The sequence below is a fragment of the Leptinotarsa decemlineata genome, unplaced genomic scaffold (genome assembly GCF_025532065.1).
Source record: "Leptinotarsa decemlineata unplaced genomic scaffold, Ldec_3_MD MMD2_tig00026328_RagTag_RagTag, whole genome shotgun sequence".
Classification (NCBI taxonomy): domain Eukaryota; kingdom Metazoa; phylum Arthropoda; class Insecta; order Coleoptera; family Chrysomelidae; genus Leptinotarsa; species Leptinotarsa decemlineata.
Window position 1 is genome coordinate 491206 of NW_027412688.1, and position 20600 is coordinate 511805.

General features: G+C 33.0%; 2 protein-coding genes across 5 annotated transcripts in view; one reads left to right on the forward strand and one right to left on the reverse strand.

Moving 5' to 3' along the window:
- Window positions 1–1905: 1905 nt before the first annotated feature.
- LOC111514502 (heparan-alpha-glucosaminide N-acetyltransferase) lies at window positions 1906–7309 on the reverse strand. Its single transcript, XM_023170738.2, has 8 exons — window positions 6823–7309; window positions 6671–6768; window positions 6409–6530; window positions 6033–6238; window positions 5568–5826; window positions 5235–5511; window positions 2434–2558; window positions 1906–2383 (listed from the first exon to the last, which is right to left on the reverse strand). Exons 1-8 carry the CDS (start codon window positions 7068–7070, stop codon window positions 2021–2023), a joined length of 1698 nt encoding a protein of 565 aa, XP_023026506.2. The 5' UTR covers window positions 7071–7309; the 3' UTR covers window positions 1906–2020.
- Window positions 7310–8418: 1109 nt separating this feature from the next.
- Window positions 8419–20600, forward strand: part of gek (serine/threonine-protein kinase gek) — a 65265-nt gene continuing 53083 nt past the window's right edge. For 3 of the 4 annotated variants that reach the window (XM_074182192.1, XM_023170756.2, XM_074182194.1), the window contains exons 1-6: window positions 8419–8576; window positions 8709–8801; window positions 12477–12706; window positions 12763–13019; window positions 16304–16467; window positions 16569–16719. In XM_074182192.1, coding sequence (XP_074038293.1) covers window positions 12496–12706; window positions 12763–13019; window positions 16304–16467; window positions 16569–16719 — 783 coding nt within the window. In that variant the 5' untranslated portion in view covers window positions 8419–8576; window positions 8709–8801; window positions 12477–12495. The remainder of the gene's footprint in view (window positions 8577–8708; window positions 8802–12476; window positions 12707–12762; window positions 13020–16303; window positions 16468–16568; window positions 16720–20600) is intronic. The other variant, XM_074182193.1, reaches the window with a different exon arrangement.

Sequence of the window (20600 nt, forward strand, 5' to 3'; positions counted from 1 at the left end):
CTCTCGAATTCTTGCACAAAGTTCATTTCTATCTCTTGAGCGGTTTTTGTAAACCTTTTGTGCGAGAAGTCCCCAGAGAAAAAAGTCCAAAACTGTGAGGTCTGGAGATCTGGGTGGCCACTCTATAAACTGACTACCACGGCCTATCCATTGGTTTGGAAAATGTTCGTTAAGCCATTGCCTCACAGCTCTGGCATAATGAACTGAACACCCATCTAACTGGACAATTAAATTTGATCGTTCATTGATTGGCAGCTCGTGAATAGCATCCCAAAACTCTGTGTTTAAAAATTCTAGAAACCTCTGCGCATTAATGTTTTCCTCAAAAAAGAAAGGTCCAATAATTCGTTCTTTCAATATCCCAACCCAGACGTTGATTTTTTGGGAATACTGGCTATTACAGTTTATTACCCAGTTCGGATTATCCGCTGCCCAATAGCGACAATTCTGTGATGACACTACTTCATTTGTAGTGAAAGTGGCTTCGTCGGTATATAAAATATTTTTAGGAAATTTATATTGTTTAAATATTCCCCTTGGGCCCATAAATAATATTCCAGGCGTCTTGCTTCGTCGCCTTCTTGAAGTGTGTGTAAAAATTTTGGCTTGAAAGGTTTAATATTCTTCGCCTTGAGACATCTCCGAATAGTTTCTCGTGGAATATTCAAATCTAAAGTGGCATTCCTTATACTAGCATTAGGATTATTTCCGAAATAATCTAAAATGATTTGATCATTCCTGTTTCGTCTTTGTACAGGATTACTTTTTAACATCATTTTTGATACTGCACCAGTTTCATTGAATATTTTATTTATTTTATTTACCGTACCTCAGCTAATATGAGGACGATCTGGATGTCTCTCATTAAATACTCTACAAACCTCTCTAGCACTTCTAACGTCATCTACCGAAAGGCGTACAATTTCAATTTTCTCTCTTACGCTCGATCTTGCAGCCATGACACAAAATAATTCGAAGAACTGTAGGGTGAATATTGTTGAAATCTTTCACAAGTGTCAAACTGTAATATCATTTCCATGGCAACAAAGATTTAAATTGGAATATTAGGTCTTAGTTTTAGTTAATTTGCGTGAAAACTTGAATGTAATTCCGTTATTTTCATTAAAAATATTTACGCTATTTGTTTTTTTTTTCATCTGGTGGCACTTTATTGTTGAAATCATAAAAAAATATTCTCATGGCTATATCTGTTGATGTAGGGTGTTTTTTGTAACTGTTAGCTGTTCGAGTTTTCGAATTTTTGAGTTGTCATAACTTTGTTAATTATGAATATTTTTTCATGAAATTTTGGTCACACCTGTTTAGAGGCACTCTGAATCCAGTGGCGTAGTGATTTTTTCGATATAAAAATCGCTTATAAAAAATCCCGATTTTCGACTAAGAAAAAATATCGTAGTAAGCCCTGAAACTTTAATAAACATTTAAAATTTTGTCCCAAGGTAGACTTTTCAGTACTAGACATTTCAAAAAAAAATTAATAACATCGGTTTACAACTTCAAATTCTAGGGGGGTGTTTCCATTAAAAATGGGTCACACTGTATATAAAGTTATAGTAAAAGGCGAAGTTCAATTTTCGCAGCTATGCAAATAACTAATAATCTGTACCCGTTTCTGAAGTCACTGAACCTTACAAAATTTACATCTACTATTAAAAAGTTTCTCCTCCAACACTGTTTTTATAACATTGAGAGATATATTGACGTGGCAGGGTCTTTAACTTCATTAAATTCTAAGTTTATCCTCCGTATTAAAAAAAATTATACAGTAATTTTGTGATTTCCAAAACCTGATTTTGATGAAAACTAAATGAAACTTTATAGCTGTTCCAGTTGAAGATATCATTTCTTACTTTATCAAGTGCAGGAGGAAAAAATAAAACCCAATTATACATTAGATAAACCTATAATTAAAGAACAATATCATTTATATATAACAAATGTATACACTCAGTCGAAAGTATCTTCTATGAGACTAAAAAAATTCAAATGGGAGACATATTCAAATGGTCAAGAACATATTATTCTTGTACAAAAATATTGCTATGGAAACCCATAAGAAGGTACCCCAGAGATTCATGAACAAGTACGTTCCATGAGTAATCAGACTGGGCTTCCATCCGAACGGAAATGTGTTCATCATCAGTATATGGCCGATGTACAAAATGATGGCATTCATTCCGGGGTAAAACAGCGGCCTGCCTCCCCACTTCTTCAACACATCAACGAGTAAGAACAAGATGGTCTGTATGATGAATGCCATTCCGGAAGTTACCAAAGCAAATGAAAGCGACCAAAGCTGCTTGTTCAAAGGAATCCAGCCATCGTTCCTGGTGAAGTTGCAGAGAGCTCCTCCCAATATGCCCTGAAAATAAGTCGTGAACTGATATTTTTCCTGAATGAAGGAATACTTACGGTAGAAAAGCCCCAAACGATCCAACGAATTACTTTCTCTCGGTGGTTTTGGAAAGTATGGTAAGTTATTCCAGCTTGAACACCTAGGTACACCGTAAAAATGGAGGTTAAAGTTCCTAAAATACCTAGAAAATAAAAATAAAGGCAGCTATTTATTGGGAGTGATAGAAGGAAAACAGAACAAGGGTTTGATGAAGTATTTAATATTATATTTGAGCCCAAAAATAAATATTCTGGATGAAAATTAAAAACATTCACTTTCTCCAACTTTCCTAGGTAATTAGACCTGGATTTTTTTTTACGAAAAACTATCATTTCCCCGGCTAGCACGTCTATAAACATCGGAGGTATATGAATGAAATGAAGTGAGTTTTCATTTTCCTCAAAAAATATTTATTTATTCATCAATATCTATTTCGTTCCCTTCAAGGTAGTCCATCTCTGATATAAGCAGTTCTGATATCCTCTTTTTGATAAAGCTTTTTAAATGTAGGAAGAGCTTTCTGAATTTCGTTTTGGTCCCTCCCACTAGATCTACGTTCGTTAAAAGATAGTGAGAGACAGAGAGAGAAAGATTTTTCATATCTCTTCCTAGATTTGACAAGCTATATGTCTTTAAGTTATCTCGGCAGTTCGGTTTTTGTCCCCTCATTCGTCACAAAACGACGCCCTTTCATGCATCTCTTCAATCTTGGGAACAGAAAAAAGCCGTAGAGGGGCCAGATCCGCTGAATAATGTGTTGTTTTCGGTTAAAAATTTACGAACAAGCAATGACGAGTGAGCATGTGCATTATCGGCAAAAGATATGAATTGTTTTTCCACAATACCGGACGTTTTCTTCGTATTGCTCTCGCAAGCGGAGCATATAATGGGGGAACCCAAGCGGGGATTTCGGGATTTACTAAAGCGCGGCAGATTAATATACAGGGGGATACCTTGTACCCGGTTGAGTACCTCCGCCAAATATGAGCCCCATATATAAGGCCGCCCGTGAAGGATAAAGGATCAGATTAGTAAAAAAAAAAATTGATCATCAGAAATTCTCGAGCGCGTCAGATTAAGGTAGGGTGAGTTAATTACCTGCTAAAAAGTGTATATTCCAGTAATCTGACAATTTGAGAGTGACGTAAAGAAAAGGGAGGGCAGCAAAGTTGTAAAAAATAACGTCATTTCGACATTCTCGAACGTAGCTAATTTTTTTTTATTTTGAAGGAAATAATTCAAGGATAACGGAAAATATATAAACTGACGATTTCCTCAAGCCGAAATAACAAAACTTCGTCGATAAAGTGTAATGCGTGCAGCTGTGTGATACCTATATTTCCCTCTCTGAGTTTCTATTCCTCTATTCTCTATTCACTTTTTCTCTATCTATTACTCTCTCACTCCGTCCCCACTCTGAATTGTGTTGCCATGACGCCATCACAGATGATCCCAGAGACTCGTTCGTGGTGAACATGAAGATGATTATTAATTAATCAATTAATTGATGAATGTAGCCGTTACTACGTGGTAGGAAATCATAATGAAGAAAAGAGAAATTAAACTTTCTATGTTTTTACCACTTTTATTTGTAAATTGTATATTGTATAAGTTTGAAAATGTCCTTATAGGACGAAACTTCAGTAATGTTAGTTACAAATAAAAGCGGCAAATAACAGAAAGTTTCATTTCTCTTTTCTTCATTAATTAATCAATTGATTATAAAAAGTTAAATTTTTTTGAGCATTTTTTTTAAATTATTTTTTTATAAATACAAGTATATACTTGAACAACATACAATCATTTATTTGCATGCTATTTCCTGAGCTTTTCAATCAATTGAGTTCAATGAATTAAAAAAAAAATTGTTTTTGTCAGATTAAGCGAATCCCTCTAGATAATCGTCAGATTATGTCACAGCATGTCTAAAACATAAAGATGAACCATATATATCTTAATCCATCACATTATAATAATGGCCGCGAGTTTGCGTCAGATCGAAATCGTCAGATTATTGAATGAGAGCTTTATTTTTGTTGCACTCAACACCCCCTTAGAAAATCTGACGCGCTCGATTAAATTTTTTTCTTTTCACTTTTAACCCTTACGTACGACCATCCACATCATGCAAACGATCAGATTAACATACCAACATTATTAAAAATACGTAGGACATTGATGCTATCAATATCTGACGCGCTTGAGTATGTCCATGCAACAGTATTTTTTTACATATTTAAAAATCTATAGCCGTTTCCCCCACCGATGAAAAGGTATATATTATATAACATTTTTTTCTTCTTATCATCTAAGCTTTGCCACCTAATATGTCTGAATGAAGCTCGAGTAAATTCCCATTTTGCATGAAAAGCTTGCACCACTCGAGAACATTTTTTTTTATTCAGAGTACAATCACAGTATGCCGCTGTCACCATTTCAAGTGTTTTTGAGCTCTTAATCCCATGTTTTATACAATATTTGACGCAAATTCTTTGATCCAATTTATTCGATTGCAAAAAATCGCCAAAAACGCAAAACACTTCTAACTTTTATGCCTCTCACCAACAAACTCAACAAGCTAAACAGCTGAACTTGTGTACCAACATAAAAAAATCACAAATCGACTGTACGCAGCCCGCGAAATTTGAAAATTCACTCAATTTTTTGAACAGACCTCGTATGCATAATGATTACAAACATACAGGGCGTTTAAAAAAACATTAGCTAACAAACTTTCCAGAAACATCAAATTCAAAGTGGGCTTGAAATAACTTCTTTCTCAGGAATATATCAAATGCCCTTTTAAAATGTCCCTTACCTTCTGGATCATAATAGACGACATTTTCATACACCTTTTGACATGCGGGATGCTTATACATGTGATGCCCGAAAACAGCTCTATCTATATATCCCGCTACACCACCTGTGCAGTTGAAGTACTTTCCCCCCTCGTCCAATCCTCCTGGCCCCAAATATCCACGTCCGCATGACGGCACGTCCACAAGAAACGTAATGCAAGTATGTATGAACACCAACAATGAAACAGTTATCCACTGCCGGAAGGATTTTTTGATATCTGCCGCCCATGAGATGTTCTGAAAATATATAAATGTAAACAACAATTTTTGCTGATAGTCTTTCAAAAACTGACATCTACTTCGGTCCTTTTAGTGAATGCGATTTCCAGTATTCCAACTACCAAGTAGGTCAATCCGATACGCTGCAGGACGCCGGGGAATCGTAAATCTTCAATGGTGGACATGTTTTTATTTGAATTCAAGATCAAACCAATCGCTATCAATATAAAAGATCTACGTATCACTGTGAATATCATAACGCGTTTCGGAATTAGGTATCTGAATTTTTTCTGGAGTGATATTGTCAGTGACAACCCCATCAACCATAGAAACCTGAAAAAGTGAGGTGTTTACAGTGCAAACTTCGATATTACGCACTGTTCAATATAAGACTAGGGGACTATTTACATCCCTACTCTATTGGAATTAAATCAAAAGTTGCTGAAACTTTTCTGAATACAACATTACAAGTAGAAACATCAATGAAGCTGCTATATTGTTTTGTAAAGTGTTAAGTTTGTATAAGTTTTCATATTTACCATGGAAATACCAAATCGGCAATAGTAATACCATTCCAAACAGAATGTTTGAAAAACCAATACTGTCCTCCTCCATAATTCACAAATATCATAAGTGTGATGCAGAAACCTCTGAAAATGTCTATGGATTTAATACGATGTGGATGTTTACGGGCTACAGGTCTGTCATTCACCAATGGCGTTCCTGAAGACGAGCCTCCCAAATCCTTGAAAAACACTCAATGAAACTGCAGCTCAGATCGATGATAGACTTATTTTTATATGATATATGCAATTTTATCAAGCAATTTCATATGTATTTCAACAGATCAGTCAATTTTGTCAACAATTAACTGATTATTAATTAATATATAAATGAATGAAAAACCCAACTCACTGTTTCTATCTCAGTACTCAAGGAAATCAGTTGTCTTAGTTTGCTGCTGTTCTTGTAAATACACTTGACCATATACCACATGGTTCCAAAACAGAAAAGTACTACGAATGCCATCAAAATAGCTGAAAAAAACATACTATTCATTCTTAAATTGAAACTGACTGCTCCAAATTTTACTTAATTTTACTAAAATGTCAATTTTCTATGAACCCAAGTACTCCCCCTGATATCTATTGTATTCTGAAAAATATATACAACGTACGCAGATATGCATCATCGGCAGGTTCCTTCACGTACACCGGGGTGCATGTGTCCGTAACATTCCATCCGTAACGATAGTGTTCGTAAAGTAATTGGGGCCTAGATACAAACTTCATTAAGCAACCAAATCAAAGCGTTAATGAAAACACTTACCAGCATTCCTGGGTCTTATCCTTCCAAGAATATTTAAATTGGATAGGAGAACTGGTTTTGACGACAACGGAAGTGTTAGTGGAAGGGCTCAAGAGGGTTAAATTTTGAAAATCGCATTTGTGACATTCATCATACTGGTAAAATATGCTTAGGGTTTCATTTACTTTATTCACAATATCTACGCAGGCCTCATCATACACTAAGTTTGGATTGAGATTCAAACATTTGTTTTTGTTTTCGAACAACATCTTTGCTAAGAAATGGGTGGTTTGGTTTCAGATTAAACCACTTTTCCAATTTATTCCATCAAAGTTTCGTTATTTCTACACAATATTTTTTTAAATTTAATTATGAACCTTATATGTTTTGATAGAGTTATTGTTCTTTGTTGGGATTTTACAAATTATTTATATTTATTTATAATATCAATGAGTCACTTGGCACTTTGTCATGTTGTGATTTTGTAAATCACAACAGATAAAAGTGGACTTGTACTGTTATAGAACACTAGATGACGCCCCAGTACTAGGGTCCAAAAAACTATTAGTGTGCGTTCGGGTATTCATAGTACATTCAGTACGAGTAACTTGTCCAACTATATTATATTTTGGTGCTTCATCCGAATAGATTATTCTACGTATTTTTGCCTGTAGTACTGGAATGTCGCAAAAGTTTCTAAAAAAATTATGTTTACCAGCCTTTGGTATATACTTATAGGTACCTGCCTTACCGGCCTGACCTTCCATTTCAACTTTTAGCTTTTTGTACAGGAGTCAGGTTGTATGTTTATCTTATAAATCGTAAGAAGAAAGCCAGGATGGACACATCTTTCTAAAAAGTTCGCCAACTTCTATAATAAGCCAAGTTTTTCAATTACAATAATTTTTTTTAATATTCAAGTCATATTGAAATCATGAATATGTCAGAAATGGGAAAAAATTTCATCGATGAGGGAGCTAGTGTATTCAACAAATTGTGACTTCAAATGGTAAACAGCTGATGAAGATTAAGTTGAAAAACTATACAGCAAGAATGTGAAATGGAATTTTATTTTTATTGTTTGTGTTTGCTGTGTTTTGAGTCGATCAACTTTGAATTTATGTGAATGAGGATGGTGAAAAGGTAAAATTGAATATAAAGCAAAAGAAACCACAATGGGAGCAGATGACAGGACTTTATTTCCTTTCCTCCTTGATTTAATGGCCTCAGTTTTCTTTATCGGCGCTATATGACCAGCTCTCTTCTAGCTGTGAACTTTGTCCTGTAAATGCAGAAGTCTTGCTTTACACAATACTGCACTTTTTGATAATGCTTCTCATTTTATAAATTGCTTGAACGTCTTCCCACGGCGGATATATACAATTGATTATACTATCCCTACACACATAAGTATTGTCTGCATGCACGTGCAATGATGTCGTCAGCTCTCGTTCCCTCGGCGATGAGAACAGCCGCTACACGTGCACCCACATCGACGAGGAAACGGAACTCCAGGCAAGGCTTTGTTTTACCGTTTGACTAGTTTCTGATATTTCCGATAGATGGCAATTGGATGATTATATCTTTCCTTAGAAGAAAGAAGAATGAAATGCAGCAATTCGTAATTCGTAGTACGTAGTACGTTCGGTATTCAGGGCTCGGTGGGGGTTATGACTTTATGAGTTATGACAAAAATGGCTGCTACTGCTGCTGATGGTTTTCAGTAGAGTGCATATAAATGACCAGTGTTAAAATGTACTAGGCAATCCAATAAGGTGATTGAGGCTTATATTGTCTCCTAAACTCTTGTCAGTTTTCCGAATTTCTGCAACTGCTTTCAAAATATTTATATATAGGTTAATCCTCCTCATTCTGCTCGATCTCAGGGTTTGTGGTATTTATTGTAGATTTTCTTTCTTAAATCAAGGCCATGATCAGGATTTCCACAGATCTTCGAACGTCTCTCAAAAAAGCCTGAAGAAAAATTCGATGTCAGAAACGTAAGTATTAGTTTGTTTCATTAGTCTATGACATTTGTTTTCATTGCCACATCTTTTTTTAAATCCATTCCAAGAGAGCCAGTCATAGATTTGATCTTTCTAGTCAACAAAATTATTTGCTGTATACATCATCAACCTTTTTAGCGGTTACTACTTTACCCATACCATATTTCCCATGATACCTTAGATCTTTAGTAGAATATGTGAAACATGTGATACTTTCACATTACATTTTTTTAAAGCAAAATCAATATGAAAAAAATACAACTTCTAATCTTTGTAATCTGGAATTAATAAACTATGGATTAATAGAATGTATTAATTTACTAGATACATAACTAATCTTTATATCAGGTTGATAAAGTCTTATTTGTGGTACTATGGGTTTTCACTCGCCTGGAATGAAAAAACGTTACATTTTGTTGGTATAATACTTTGACATAAGTGGTTTATGTACACAAAGAATAAAAAAGGCCCAAGTACCGAACCTTGTGGTACTCCACGTTTTATCGGTTCAATGTTGAATTTGACATTAAGATCAACACACTAAGCATACTTGAAGACTGGCGTACCTCAAGGCTCAAAACTGGGCCCGCTCTTCTTTTTGGTGTATATCAATGATTTACCAGATGTCAAAATATCTGGAAATTTTACACTGTATGCCTAAGACACCACCATAATGTGGCAAAGTTCGGATTTAGATTCTTTAAATGAATTTATTCATAATGATGTCAACCTAATTAGAAAATGGTGTAACTCAAATAAGCTTTCTTTGAATGTCTTAAAGAACAGTGTTGGTGCTTTCAGAGGGCAGATTGAAAATGTTCCACTAAGGGAATCGAGAATAAATGTAATACATCATTCCTGGAGTTACGCATTGATAGCAAACCGAATTTCAACAATCATATTGAGGCTTTCAAAAGCAAAATTGCATCTGTATGTTATGCAGTTCGTGTCATATCCAATGAACTCGAACTGACCAACGCAAAGATGATTTGTCATTCACTAATTCAATCTCATCTGCATTATATCAATGCCTTTTGGGGGGTCCGTAACAACAACATGCAATCAGTTTTATACCAACGAAAACGTGCAATACGGTACATGTGTAAAGCAAATAAACGAGATTCTTGTCAACCATTATTTATCAAGTATAAGATTCTGACAGTAGTAGCATATTCATATTGGAAACTGCATGCCTGATAAGAAAACTTATCAACAGCTTTGAAGTCATCAAACGAATTATAGTACTTGGCAGGCAGAAAATATTAGATTACCTATTCCAACCTCAAATCTGGTCAAAGACTATCTTATATTCAATGGTTGTAAAATACTATTCATACTATATTTAAACGACATGCCATTGTTTGTCGACTGTGAATTTATGAACTTTTTTGCTGATGATACTCTATTGGCATGTAGCGATGTGAACCTTACGATGGCTATACAAAAAATGAATAATACTCTAGCAAGTGTCAACAAGTATTTAAAAATTAATAAACTCAAGCTGAATGTGATGAAAACTAAAGCGATGATAATCACCACCAAATTTAAATACAGCCAAATAGACTCTAAAACTATTAATCTCAACATTGATGATGACAAAATTGAAATAGTGAATTCAACTAAATATCTGGGATTCCAGATAGATAACACTATATCGTTTGATGAACATTTTGAGTATATTCATAAAAAAAATTCAAAGAAATTATTCTTTTTTTCTAGAATTGCCAATAATCTTTCAACGGAGTCAAGTATCACAGTTTACAAGTCAATTGTTCAGCCACACTCTATCCTATATCTATTCAATCAGAATAAATTGTCTCAACTCCAAAAACTTCAGAATCGTGGTATGAGAATCATTTTGAAGTGCCGTAGAGATACTCCTATCACTATTATGCTCAATGTTTTAAATTGGCAATCCATTTCCCAAAGACTGCTATACTTCACAATGATCTTCGTATACAAAATATTGAACAATTTAGGACCATCTTATTTTAATCAGTATATTGTCTTTCATCGATATTCACCACCACCACCACCATCGATATTCACCACCACTTCACTCGAAATAATAATAACTTATATATTAACAGAACAAAAAACAAAAATACTATGAACTCATTGTTTTTCAAGGGTTTTGATCGGTTCAACAAATTACCTAATGCAATTAAAAATAGCCCATCTCTGAACATGTTCAAAAATGAACTGAAGAAATTTGTTTTAAATGAACAAATATGATATGTATTATGTCTTTGTTACCTGTAGCTGTGATTTGTATAATTCCATTCATCTAATGTTCGTTATATATTTCAAATAATTATGTAATTTATCTTTCTACATGTTGCATTGAAATTTTTCGAATGTATAATGTTGCTGTTTTGTAGTAATGTCTTTAAAAATATTTTATTGAGCTTATGTTTGTCATACATTTAAGTCATTTCTAGATGTAACACATACCTTTTTTTTTTATTTCTACCATTCTAGTTGATTTGTATATTATTAGGATATCCTATTTAAATAAAGATCTATCTATCTATATATGCATTTATATGTACCAGCTGTTAATTTTTGTAAAATCGGATCGGCGACCTTTTACCTTCTTAAACAAAAATAATTACGGCACAAGAAATTCAACATTGTTAGAAATACCAAATCATAGACTGGCTAGATCAGAATCAAGTCCAATTTTCATGGGTGTCAGGCTATTTAACAAATTGCCAAATCATGTTAGAAAAATGTCACTAAGAAAATTTAAACCGTTCCTAAAAAACTTTCTGATTGATAAAGCCTACTACTCCATTGAAGAGTTTATAAATGACTTATCAATATAACTGAAAAATTGAGATTGTCATCTAGGGTTGTTAATATATTATAATTTTACCTAGTTATAAGTTTTAATATATAATTTTACATAACTGTTCATATCCTATATGTACATAATTTTTTCTTTTTTATAAGTTTATTTATATCATATTACACTGACTTGTTCTATATCATTGAGTTATGATCCAGAAGAACCAATAAAATATTATTATTATTATTATTATAACAATCTACCACTAGAGATAAAAGCTCAACAATCTTTAAAAAAAGCATTGAAATCTATACTCACTGAAAAACCATACTACTAGGTTACTGATTTATTTATTGAAACATTTCAAATTGGATTAAATTTCAATACTGAAGTCATCTTGTGTTAGTGCAATTACCCTGGTTTGATGTAGCATCCGATATGATGTACCTTCATTCATTATATCCTGACCAATTCATGTTTTGTTGTATGTCTTGTTATAAGTTATTTAGGTTCATCTTCTGACTGATATGTGTTTTGTTATGTGTCTATTTAAGATACATAATTATTTTGTCTGTGTAAATTTTGGTGGAGGAAGCCTATAATGATCGTGAAGAATACTTTGAAGGTTCATTTTGATACATTAAGTATTAATTTTGTTATCAAGATTTTTATACAGCTTCAGACTTAACAATTATTCCTGATCTTGATATTTTTTACTTCGACATTGTATACTGTACATTTTTGGTGACTATCACAGCAATTTTGTATTAGGTTTTTGACATCACTTTGAAATTTTCTCACAATAAAGGATACATACTCTATTGAAACCAGTTACCTTTGATGTGAAACTAATCTAAACGTTCTCTTTATTGTTCCAGCTTCTGATGACATATACCAATGAGTGAAATGAGTGTGGGAGCCATGCAGGGTGCTCCAGGGGAACGCCGACTCAAACAGCTCGAGTTAATGTTCCTTGGAGGGCCTGCAGTGGCAAAAGATCAGAGTTTCAGCATCGAAACGCTCATCGACCTCCTTATCGTGCTCTACGACGAATGCTGCAATTCCAGCTTGCGGAAAGAGAAAACCGTCTCGGATTTTATAGAATACGGTAAAATTTTGTCATTAGATAAACTCGCCTCCATTCAATTCAATTTGTTTTTTTAGTCAAGCCTGTTGCAACCACGGTGAAAACGCTGAGGTTGACCAGAGATGATTTCGAGATCGTTAAAGTCATCGGCCGGGGTGCTTTTGGAGAGGTTTGCGTCGTCAAGTTCAAGGGATCGGAGAAGGTGTTTGCAATGAAAATTCTCAGCAAGTGGGAAATGCTGAAGAGGGCCGAAACTGCTTGTTTCAAGGAGGAACGCGACGTCTTGGTGTACGGAGACAGAAGGTGGATAACGCACCTTCATTATGCTTTCCAGGTAAGAGATTATACAATTTTTACCTTCATAAGGGGATAAGGGGCTAAATTGAGAATCTTCATTGATGTACTGAGGCATAAGGCAGATAAAGCACCCTCATTGCGCTTTTCAGGTAACAAATTATACAATATTTACCTTTATAAGGAGCTAAATTCAGAATCTTCATTGGCGTACTGAGACAGAAGGTGGATAACACACCTTCGTTATGTTTTTCAAGTAAATTATACAGTGTTTACCCTCATAAGGAGCTAAATTCAGAATCTTCATTGGTGTACTGAGACAGAAGGTGGATAAAGCACCTTCATTATGCTTTTCAGGTAACAAATTATACAATGTTTACCTTAATAAAGGGCTAAATTCAGAATCTTCATTGGTTTACGGAGACATAAGGTAGATAATGCACCTTCATTATGTCTTCCAGGTAACAAATTATACAATTTTTACCTTCATAAGGGGGTACGGGGCTAAATTGAGAACCTTCATTGGTGTACTGAGACAGAAGGTGGATAATGCACCTTCATTATGCTTTTCAGGTAACAAATTATACAGTGTTTACCTTCAAAAATGGGCTAAATTCAGAATCTTCATTGGTTTACGGAGACATAAGTTAGATAATGCACCTTCATTATGTCTTCCAGGTAACAAATTATACAATTTCTACCTTCATAAGGGGATAAGGGGCAAAATTGAGAATCTTATTGGTGTATGGAGGCATAAGGTCGATAACGCACCTTCATTTTGCGTTCCAGGTAACAATTATACAATGTTTACCTTCATAAAGGGCTAAATTCAGAATCTTCATTGGTTTACGGAGACATAAGGTAGATAATGCACCTTCATTATGTCTTCCAGGTAACAAATTATACAATTTTTACCTTCATAGGGGGATAAGGGGCAAAATTGAGAATTTTCATTGGTGTATGGAGGCATAAGGTTGATAACGCACCTTCATTTTGCGGTCCAGGTAACAATTATATAATGTTTACCTTCTTAAGGGGGAATATGGGCTCATAGGTCCTGGTCAAACCTTAAACAAAAAGTAATTAAAGAGTAACAAATCATTAAATATTTCTCTGGAAAGGTTCACTGTCAGTAGGTATTACACAGGGCAGCATGATTGACCCTCTATTATTTGTATTTTATGTAAACGGTAAAGCATGAATCAAAAAACAAGCACTTTTCTCAATCACCAAAACTTCAGTATATATTTTGATTTGATTTTGAGTAAAAGTAAGCTTTTCAGTAATATTTGCTTTATATATGGATATGCATATGAGCATATTTATATATTAGGATAACCTGTTGAAATGAATAGATTCTTCTTTTGTCTTTAAATAAAATATCAAGTAATTTCATTATATATATCATAAGACAAGAAGAAGAAGAATGTATTTATTTCAATAGATTATCCTAATATATGAATATATTGATATGCATGTATACTAGTACTACTGGAAAACTTACATTTACTCAAAATCAAATTAAAATGAACTTTATTGCCTGGTAATATAAAAAAAACTTATTGACAACGTGTAACATGTACATAAGTCTTTATATATTATGATTCAAATTATTCTGGATCAGTAAAATGGAACAATAAATATAAATTATCCAGTAGATTATGGAATCAATGAATAAATAAAATAAAATAATGAATTTATATATGAAAGGATCAAAAATACAAATGATTAAAATAGCTATGTAATTGCTTTTCTGAAAACTATGAGTGATGAACTGTTTCTAGCTTGTTAATTTCCCCAAAGTCTTAAAAAACAGGGAATTTATTGATGCCTACTTGTCTGGTTTTCAAATGAAAATATTTGAGTCATTTCCGGTGGAGTAGGAATAAATTTCAAAGTTGAATGTGATGATAAGAATGGGTTGAATTATTGAGAATTTTAATGTTTTCTCCCAAAATAATTCCATTGGATGCAGTCATACTTTGGACACAGGTGTCTGTTATTTGAACACAGTAACCTCAGATAAAGATGATGACTGTAATTGTAGCGACTACGTTAATAGTTTCTCAACTAATGAATGTCAAATAAATAAGGAACTTGAAGATATGTTTATTTTTATCCCATACTTAGGAAATTAGCTCCAAATTATGTGAGGACTATAGATCAAACATTGAAAACAAAAGCAAAAATGTTAAGAAGGTTGAAGCAGATAATTACAAATAAATTGTAAAAAAAATATCTTCAAGAGAGATTAGTTTTTTGTTAAAATAGAGCTTTTCGGTTTCCTCTCCAACATTTGACAAAATACTTGATAAAAATGATAAAAACTTTCAGATTGTACTTCTGGCAGAAGAATATTATTATATCTGAACCTGTCAGTGTTCGATTAGGGGTACCAACTTCTTTTGATATTGCATTTGTTGAAGTAATGTGAAAAACTCATCTATTTCATTTCTGAGGGATGTTCTAAGCGAGAAGGGTCAAGATATTCCTGTTCTAAATAACATTTGAAAGGCCTAGTAGATGTTTTTGTGATGCAAAAACATCTACTACGCCTTTCAAATGTTTGCAATCAAATTTCTGTACATCAAAATCTTAGCATAATATCAAATCGAGTTCCCCAATTATTTTCAACAAAAAAGCTGATTTGTTATATCAGAGAAGGCTATTGACACCTCCTGCAGTGTTAACATAACGTATATGTATGATTCTCAAATAACGTGTACCAGAATTTAATTATATGTCACCAGAAGATAGAGTAAATTTTTGAGCAATTATTGGCAGGTCATTAATTTAAAATAAAAAGGCCCCATTAACGAACCCTGAGGCATTTTCTCAACTCACAAGGTCTTCGTAGCAACTTATATATGTAAATTGTCATTTACAACAATTTTATGAACATTCTTCTACTCTTATTAGAATGCAAGTGGAATATGAAGTAGGAGTTTAACTTTTGATCTATACAAGTATCACATTTTATCTTCATATATGTTAAATTTGGAATGTTCGTTCCAACAAATATTTCCTCAATCTAATCAAACACAGGAGGAATGTAGCAATGATGTTGTGATTACCTGATAAGATATAGATGCAAAATGCATTACTGGAACAAACTCATCAGATCTTGAACTTCACCCTGTAGATAATAAAGTTTCATACATTATTTGTTATTAATTTTGTTGTCAAGGTTTTGCATTACCGGAACAAACTCATCAAATCTTGAACTTCACCCTGTAAATAATAAAGTTTCATACATTATTTGCTATTAATTGTGTTGTCAAGGTTTTGAAATTTTATGATCTATTAAAAGTCCTTTTTTTTCAGGACGAATCTAATCTGTATTTGGTGATGGATTATTATTGTGGGGGTGATCTGTTGACGCTGTTAAGCAAATTTGAAGACCGTCTTCCAGAAGAAATGGCTAGATTTTACATTGCCGAAATGGTCTTGGCTATCGATTCCATACACAATCTCAGATATGTGCACAGGCAAGTAAACAAAATCTAATCTGATTTCTCAACAGTAAAGAAAACTGTGTAATTTAGAGTGTAATTTCCCTACTGTTTTTCCTTATATTTGATTTTTTTAGAGACATTAAACCTGATAACATTCTATTGGACGCTAACGGTCACATTCGGTTGGCTGATTTTGGGAGTTGTTTGAAACTGAATGATGATGGCATGGTGCAGTCCAATGTAGCTGTCGGTACCCCAGATTATATTTCTCCTGAAATTCTTAGGGTGAGTAGATGACTCTTTGAACGAAAGTAAACAGAGTGTTACTGAAAAGTTGCATAATCAAGTTGCGTTTTTTAAATTAATTAACAGGTGACACCCAATTAAGTTCAACTGATTTTTCACAATAAATTATATGAATACAGACATAATTACATCTAACTTGCTTGTTAAAAGTAAAACTAACTTATAGATAACTGTGACTGTGACAAAATAAATTTATTGATGTGCGAGAATTGAAATAAAGATTAAATGAACGATGAGGATAAGAATTTCTGAGGAGGCGTAATGCAAACTTGAATTTTGTTTTGTTTAATGAGTATTTAATGATTATTCCACTGCCTGAGAGTAATTTCCAGAGAGAGTTTGATCAAACAAATCACGGTCAACAACGGTTATGAGGTAGATGTTATAGACTCCATTCTTTTCAAAAAACTTCAAGATGCAATAACGTCAGTTATAGGACATTGTCATATTTAGGTGAACCAACTAATAATACTGCTCATTTTTTGAAGAAAGAATGCATAAACGTAGCTTACAGAACAAATAATAGTTTAAGTATATTTATTAAAAACAATAAAGACAAAACTTTGGTGTCGGATAGATCAGGAGGATATAAGCTGACTTGTGGCTCTTGCCCAAAACTGTATATTGGCCAAACAGGGAGAACATTTTCCCAAAGATTTATAGAGCATAGTAGTAGTTTTGTAAATAGAAAGACCAATTCCACATTTTAATTCCACCTTTTAACAGAAGGACATGAGGTCAATCATGAATACGATGTGTTACATTTAGATGAGTTTGAAACTCAATCTTCTAGAATGTTTAGAAATCAATAGATTCAGGAATTCTGGAAATTTACTGAATGATCAATCAGAATTGAATAACTCCCCTTTACTAAATATTTTTTCAAATGTGGAAACTGGGTCATAAGCTCAGGTAATTTATACAAACTTAGATAAAAATCAGGTACTTGAAATATAGGTACTTCTAATTGTAAAACTAGATATATTAAGTATTGAATATGTAGAATATTGTTAGTAAAGAGACACCCAAAGAAGCCATTATATGGAAAAACGCGTGTTGCTTTTTGTTAAAATTTTTAGTGAAAATCTCACAATAAAGTGCATGTAAACTGTCACACCCATATCTCTCAATACTCTGCTTCATTAATAGACTACATTTGCAGTAATTTCGATTTAACAAACATTGATTGCTCGGTTATCCCTTCTGGGCTATCGGATCATGAAGCTGTAGTCTTTTCCTCCAAATTCCCTTCCAAAACTGCCAGTAAAGGTGAGAAAAGGAGTCGTTTATTCAGCAAGCGGAACTATAATAGGTTTTATCAACGTTGTGAGCAAACAAACTGGGCATTCTACAATGCGATGACGATGACTAAATAAATATTGTTAGAAAAAAATTAAATTTTACCTTACTTTTTTAACAGACCTCTCATATTAAAATAAATCAACAGTTGAATCAATGAAGTAATATGAACAGTTAACTATTAGGGAGATTATCCTTCATTTCTCTCTTAAACAATATGTTTATAAATGTCGAACAAAACATAACATTCAGAAGTTAAAAAATCATTGTAAATTTTTTTGTTCTATTTTTATATCAGAAATAGGAGTGTTCATATCATCTGCAATAAAGAATCATTTATTTCATCAGTTAGGACTTCCATTGTCTAATATAATATACATTTATTTGAAATCCCTGAAAAAAATTTAAAAAAAAAATTAAAAATATTAACCGAAAATAACAATTTTATTAAACAAAAAACTAAAATTACAAAGAAATAACATACAAGCTACAACCAAAAAATAAAAAAATTAATATTATTAAAAGCTGAAAATTAAAAAATATTATTAACAAAAATTGAAAAATTAAAATTAAAAATTAAAATATTCCAAAACAAGTTGCGTCACGACGTTTCAATTGTTAATATCCACAATCGTCTTTGGGTGATAACTGATTGTGATAAAACTTGGTTTGGAATCTTTTAATTTATATTTTTCAATTTTTGTTAATAATATTTTTGAATTTTCAGCTTTTATTAATATTTCAATTTTTTATTTTTTTGGTTGTAGCTTGTATGTTATTTCTTTGAATTTCAGTTTATTGTTTAATAAGAGAGAGAGAGAGAAAGAACTTTATTGTCCAAAGAACAAAATTCTTGTTAACAAAGTTTAGAAATACATTTATGTATGTACACATATATCTATATATACACACACACACATATACATATGTAACACAAAGGAATCAATTCAAAATTAAATAAACACCTTAAAATAATAAAACCAAGTAAAATAATATAAAGTGCGTATACAAGTGATTGCAATGTTAGTCAAAATCTTCATTATAAAATTCGTCTAAAGTATAAAAAGCTTTATTTAGCAAAAAACATTTTACAGCACTTTGAAAATTTTTATATGAAGAAGTGGAGCGAAGATATACTGGCAAATGATTGAACATTTTCCTTGCATTGTATATTATGCATTTTTTTATTAATGCGCTTTTAGGAATGGGTAGTGCTATTAAGTGGCTATTATGCCTAGTATTATAAGAGTTTGTTGAATCACTGCTAGTATTAAATTTTTTGTGCATCATACACACACTTTCAAGGATAAAAATGCATGTCAGAGTCAAGATTTTTTGATCAATGAACAGGGGTTTACAGCAATCTCTCGGTTTTGCCTTACAAATATATCTAACCGCTCTCTTTTGTAAGATAAACACAGACTGTAACAAGAACTGAGAAGCATTACCCCAGAAGCAAATTCCATATCTTAGGCGGGATTCTATTACCGCAAAATATACTCTTCTTGCAGCTTGCAAGTTGAGTTCTCTGGTAATAACCCTTAAAACATAGCATCCCGAAGCCATCCTATTACATAGATTAGAGATGTGGATATCAAAGGATAGATTATTATCTACATGCAAACCCAAGAATTTACTTGATGAGACGGAGCTAATTAAAGTATTCCCTAGAAAAATTTCATTTAATATACATTTAAAGGTTAGTATGCAGGTTTTTGTGGTATTGAATGCCAGTCTGTTAGCATCACACCACTTTTTAACAATGTCTAGATCAACCGATATATTATTATATAGTTCAGTATTGTCTTTTGAGTGCCAAACAATAGTAGTGTCATCAGCAAATAGAGTTATTTTTCCTTTCGTATTGATGAGAGATAGGTCATTTATGAAGAGCAGGAACAGTAGTGGACCGAGTACTGAACCTTGCGGAACCCCACAAGATACCAACAGAGGTTCAGATCTCTTATTATTAACTAATACAGACTGGGTGCGATCTGACAAATAAGAATGAAACCATTTCAACGCTACATCTCTGAAACCATACATTTCCAATTTATTCAAGAGAATTTCGTGATTTACGCAGTCGAATGCCTCAGTAAGGTCACAAAACACAGCAGCAACTACTTCACCCTCATTGATACTGAAATATATTTTTTCTAGAACTGAGAACATAGCATCATTGGTGCTCCTTGATTCTTGAAAACCAAATTGGAAATTACTAAGTGAGTGGTTGGTATTGAGAAATGAGATCATTCTTTTCTTCACCAATTTTTCTATAAGCTTTGCAAGAGTTGGCAAAAGTGAAATGGGTCTAAGGTTTGTAACCAACTCACAATCTCCTCCTTTGGATAAGGGGTTAATGATTGCGAACTTCAAACATTTTGGAAATATTACGCTCGAGAATGAAAAATTGATGGCTTCTGCCAAGGTTGACAAATTGTTATTTTCGGTTAATCTCTTTAATTTTTTTAAGGGATTTCAAATCAATTTATATTATATTAGACAATGGAAGTCCGAACTGATGAAATACACCACATACATTGTCAACCACCTTCAAACAA

What these genes read in the sequence shown, in the direction of transcription:
- LOC111514502 (XM_023170738.2), bottom strand. Translation starts at nt 7,070, where the DNA reads ATGTTGTTCGAAAACAAAAACAAATGTTTGAATCTCAATCCAAACTTA. An exon ending in TGCCGATGATGCATATCTGC is followed by an intron (nt 6,531 to 6,670) that starts GTACGTTGTATA and finishes TGTTTTTTTCAG; the next exon opens with CTATTTTGATGGCATTCGTA. An exon ending in TGAGTACTGAGATAGAAACA is followed by an intron (nt 6,239 to 6,408) that starts GTGAGTTGGGTT and finishes GTGTTTTTCAAG; the next exon opens with GATTTGGGAGGCTCGTCTTC.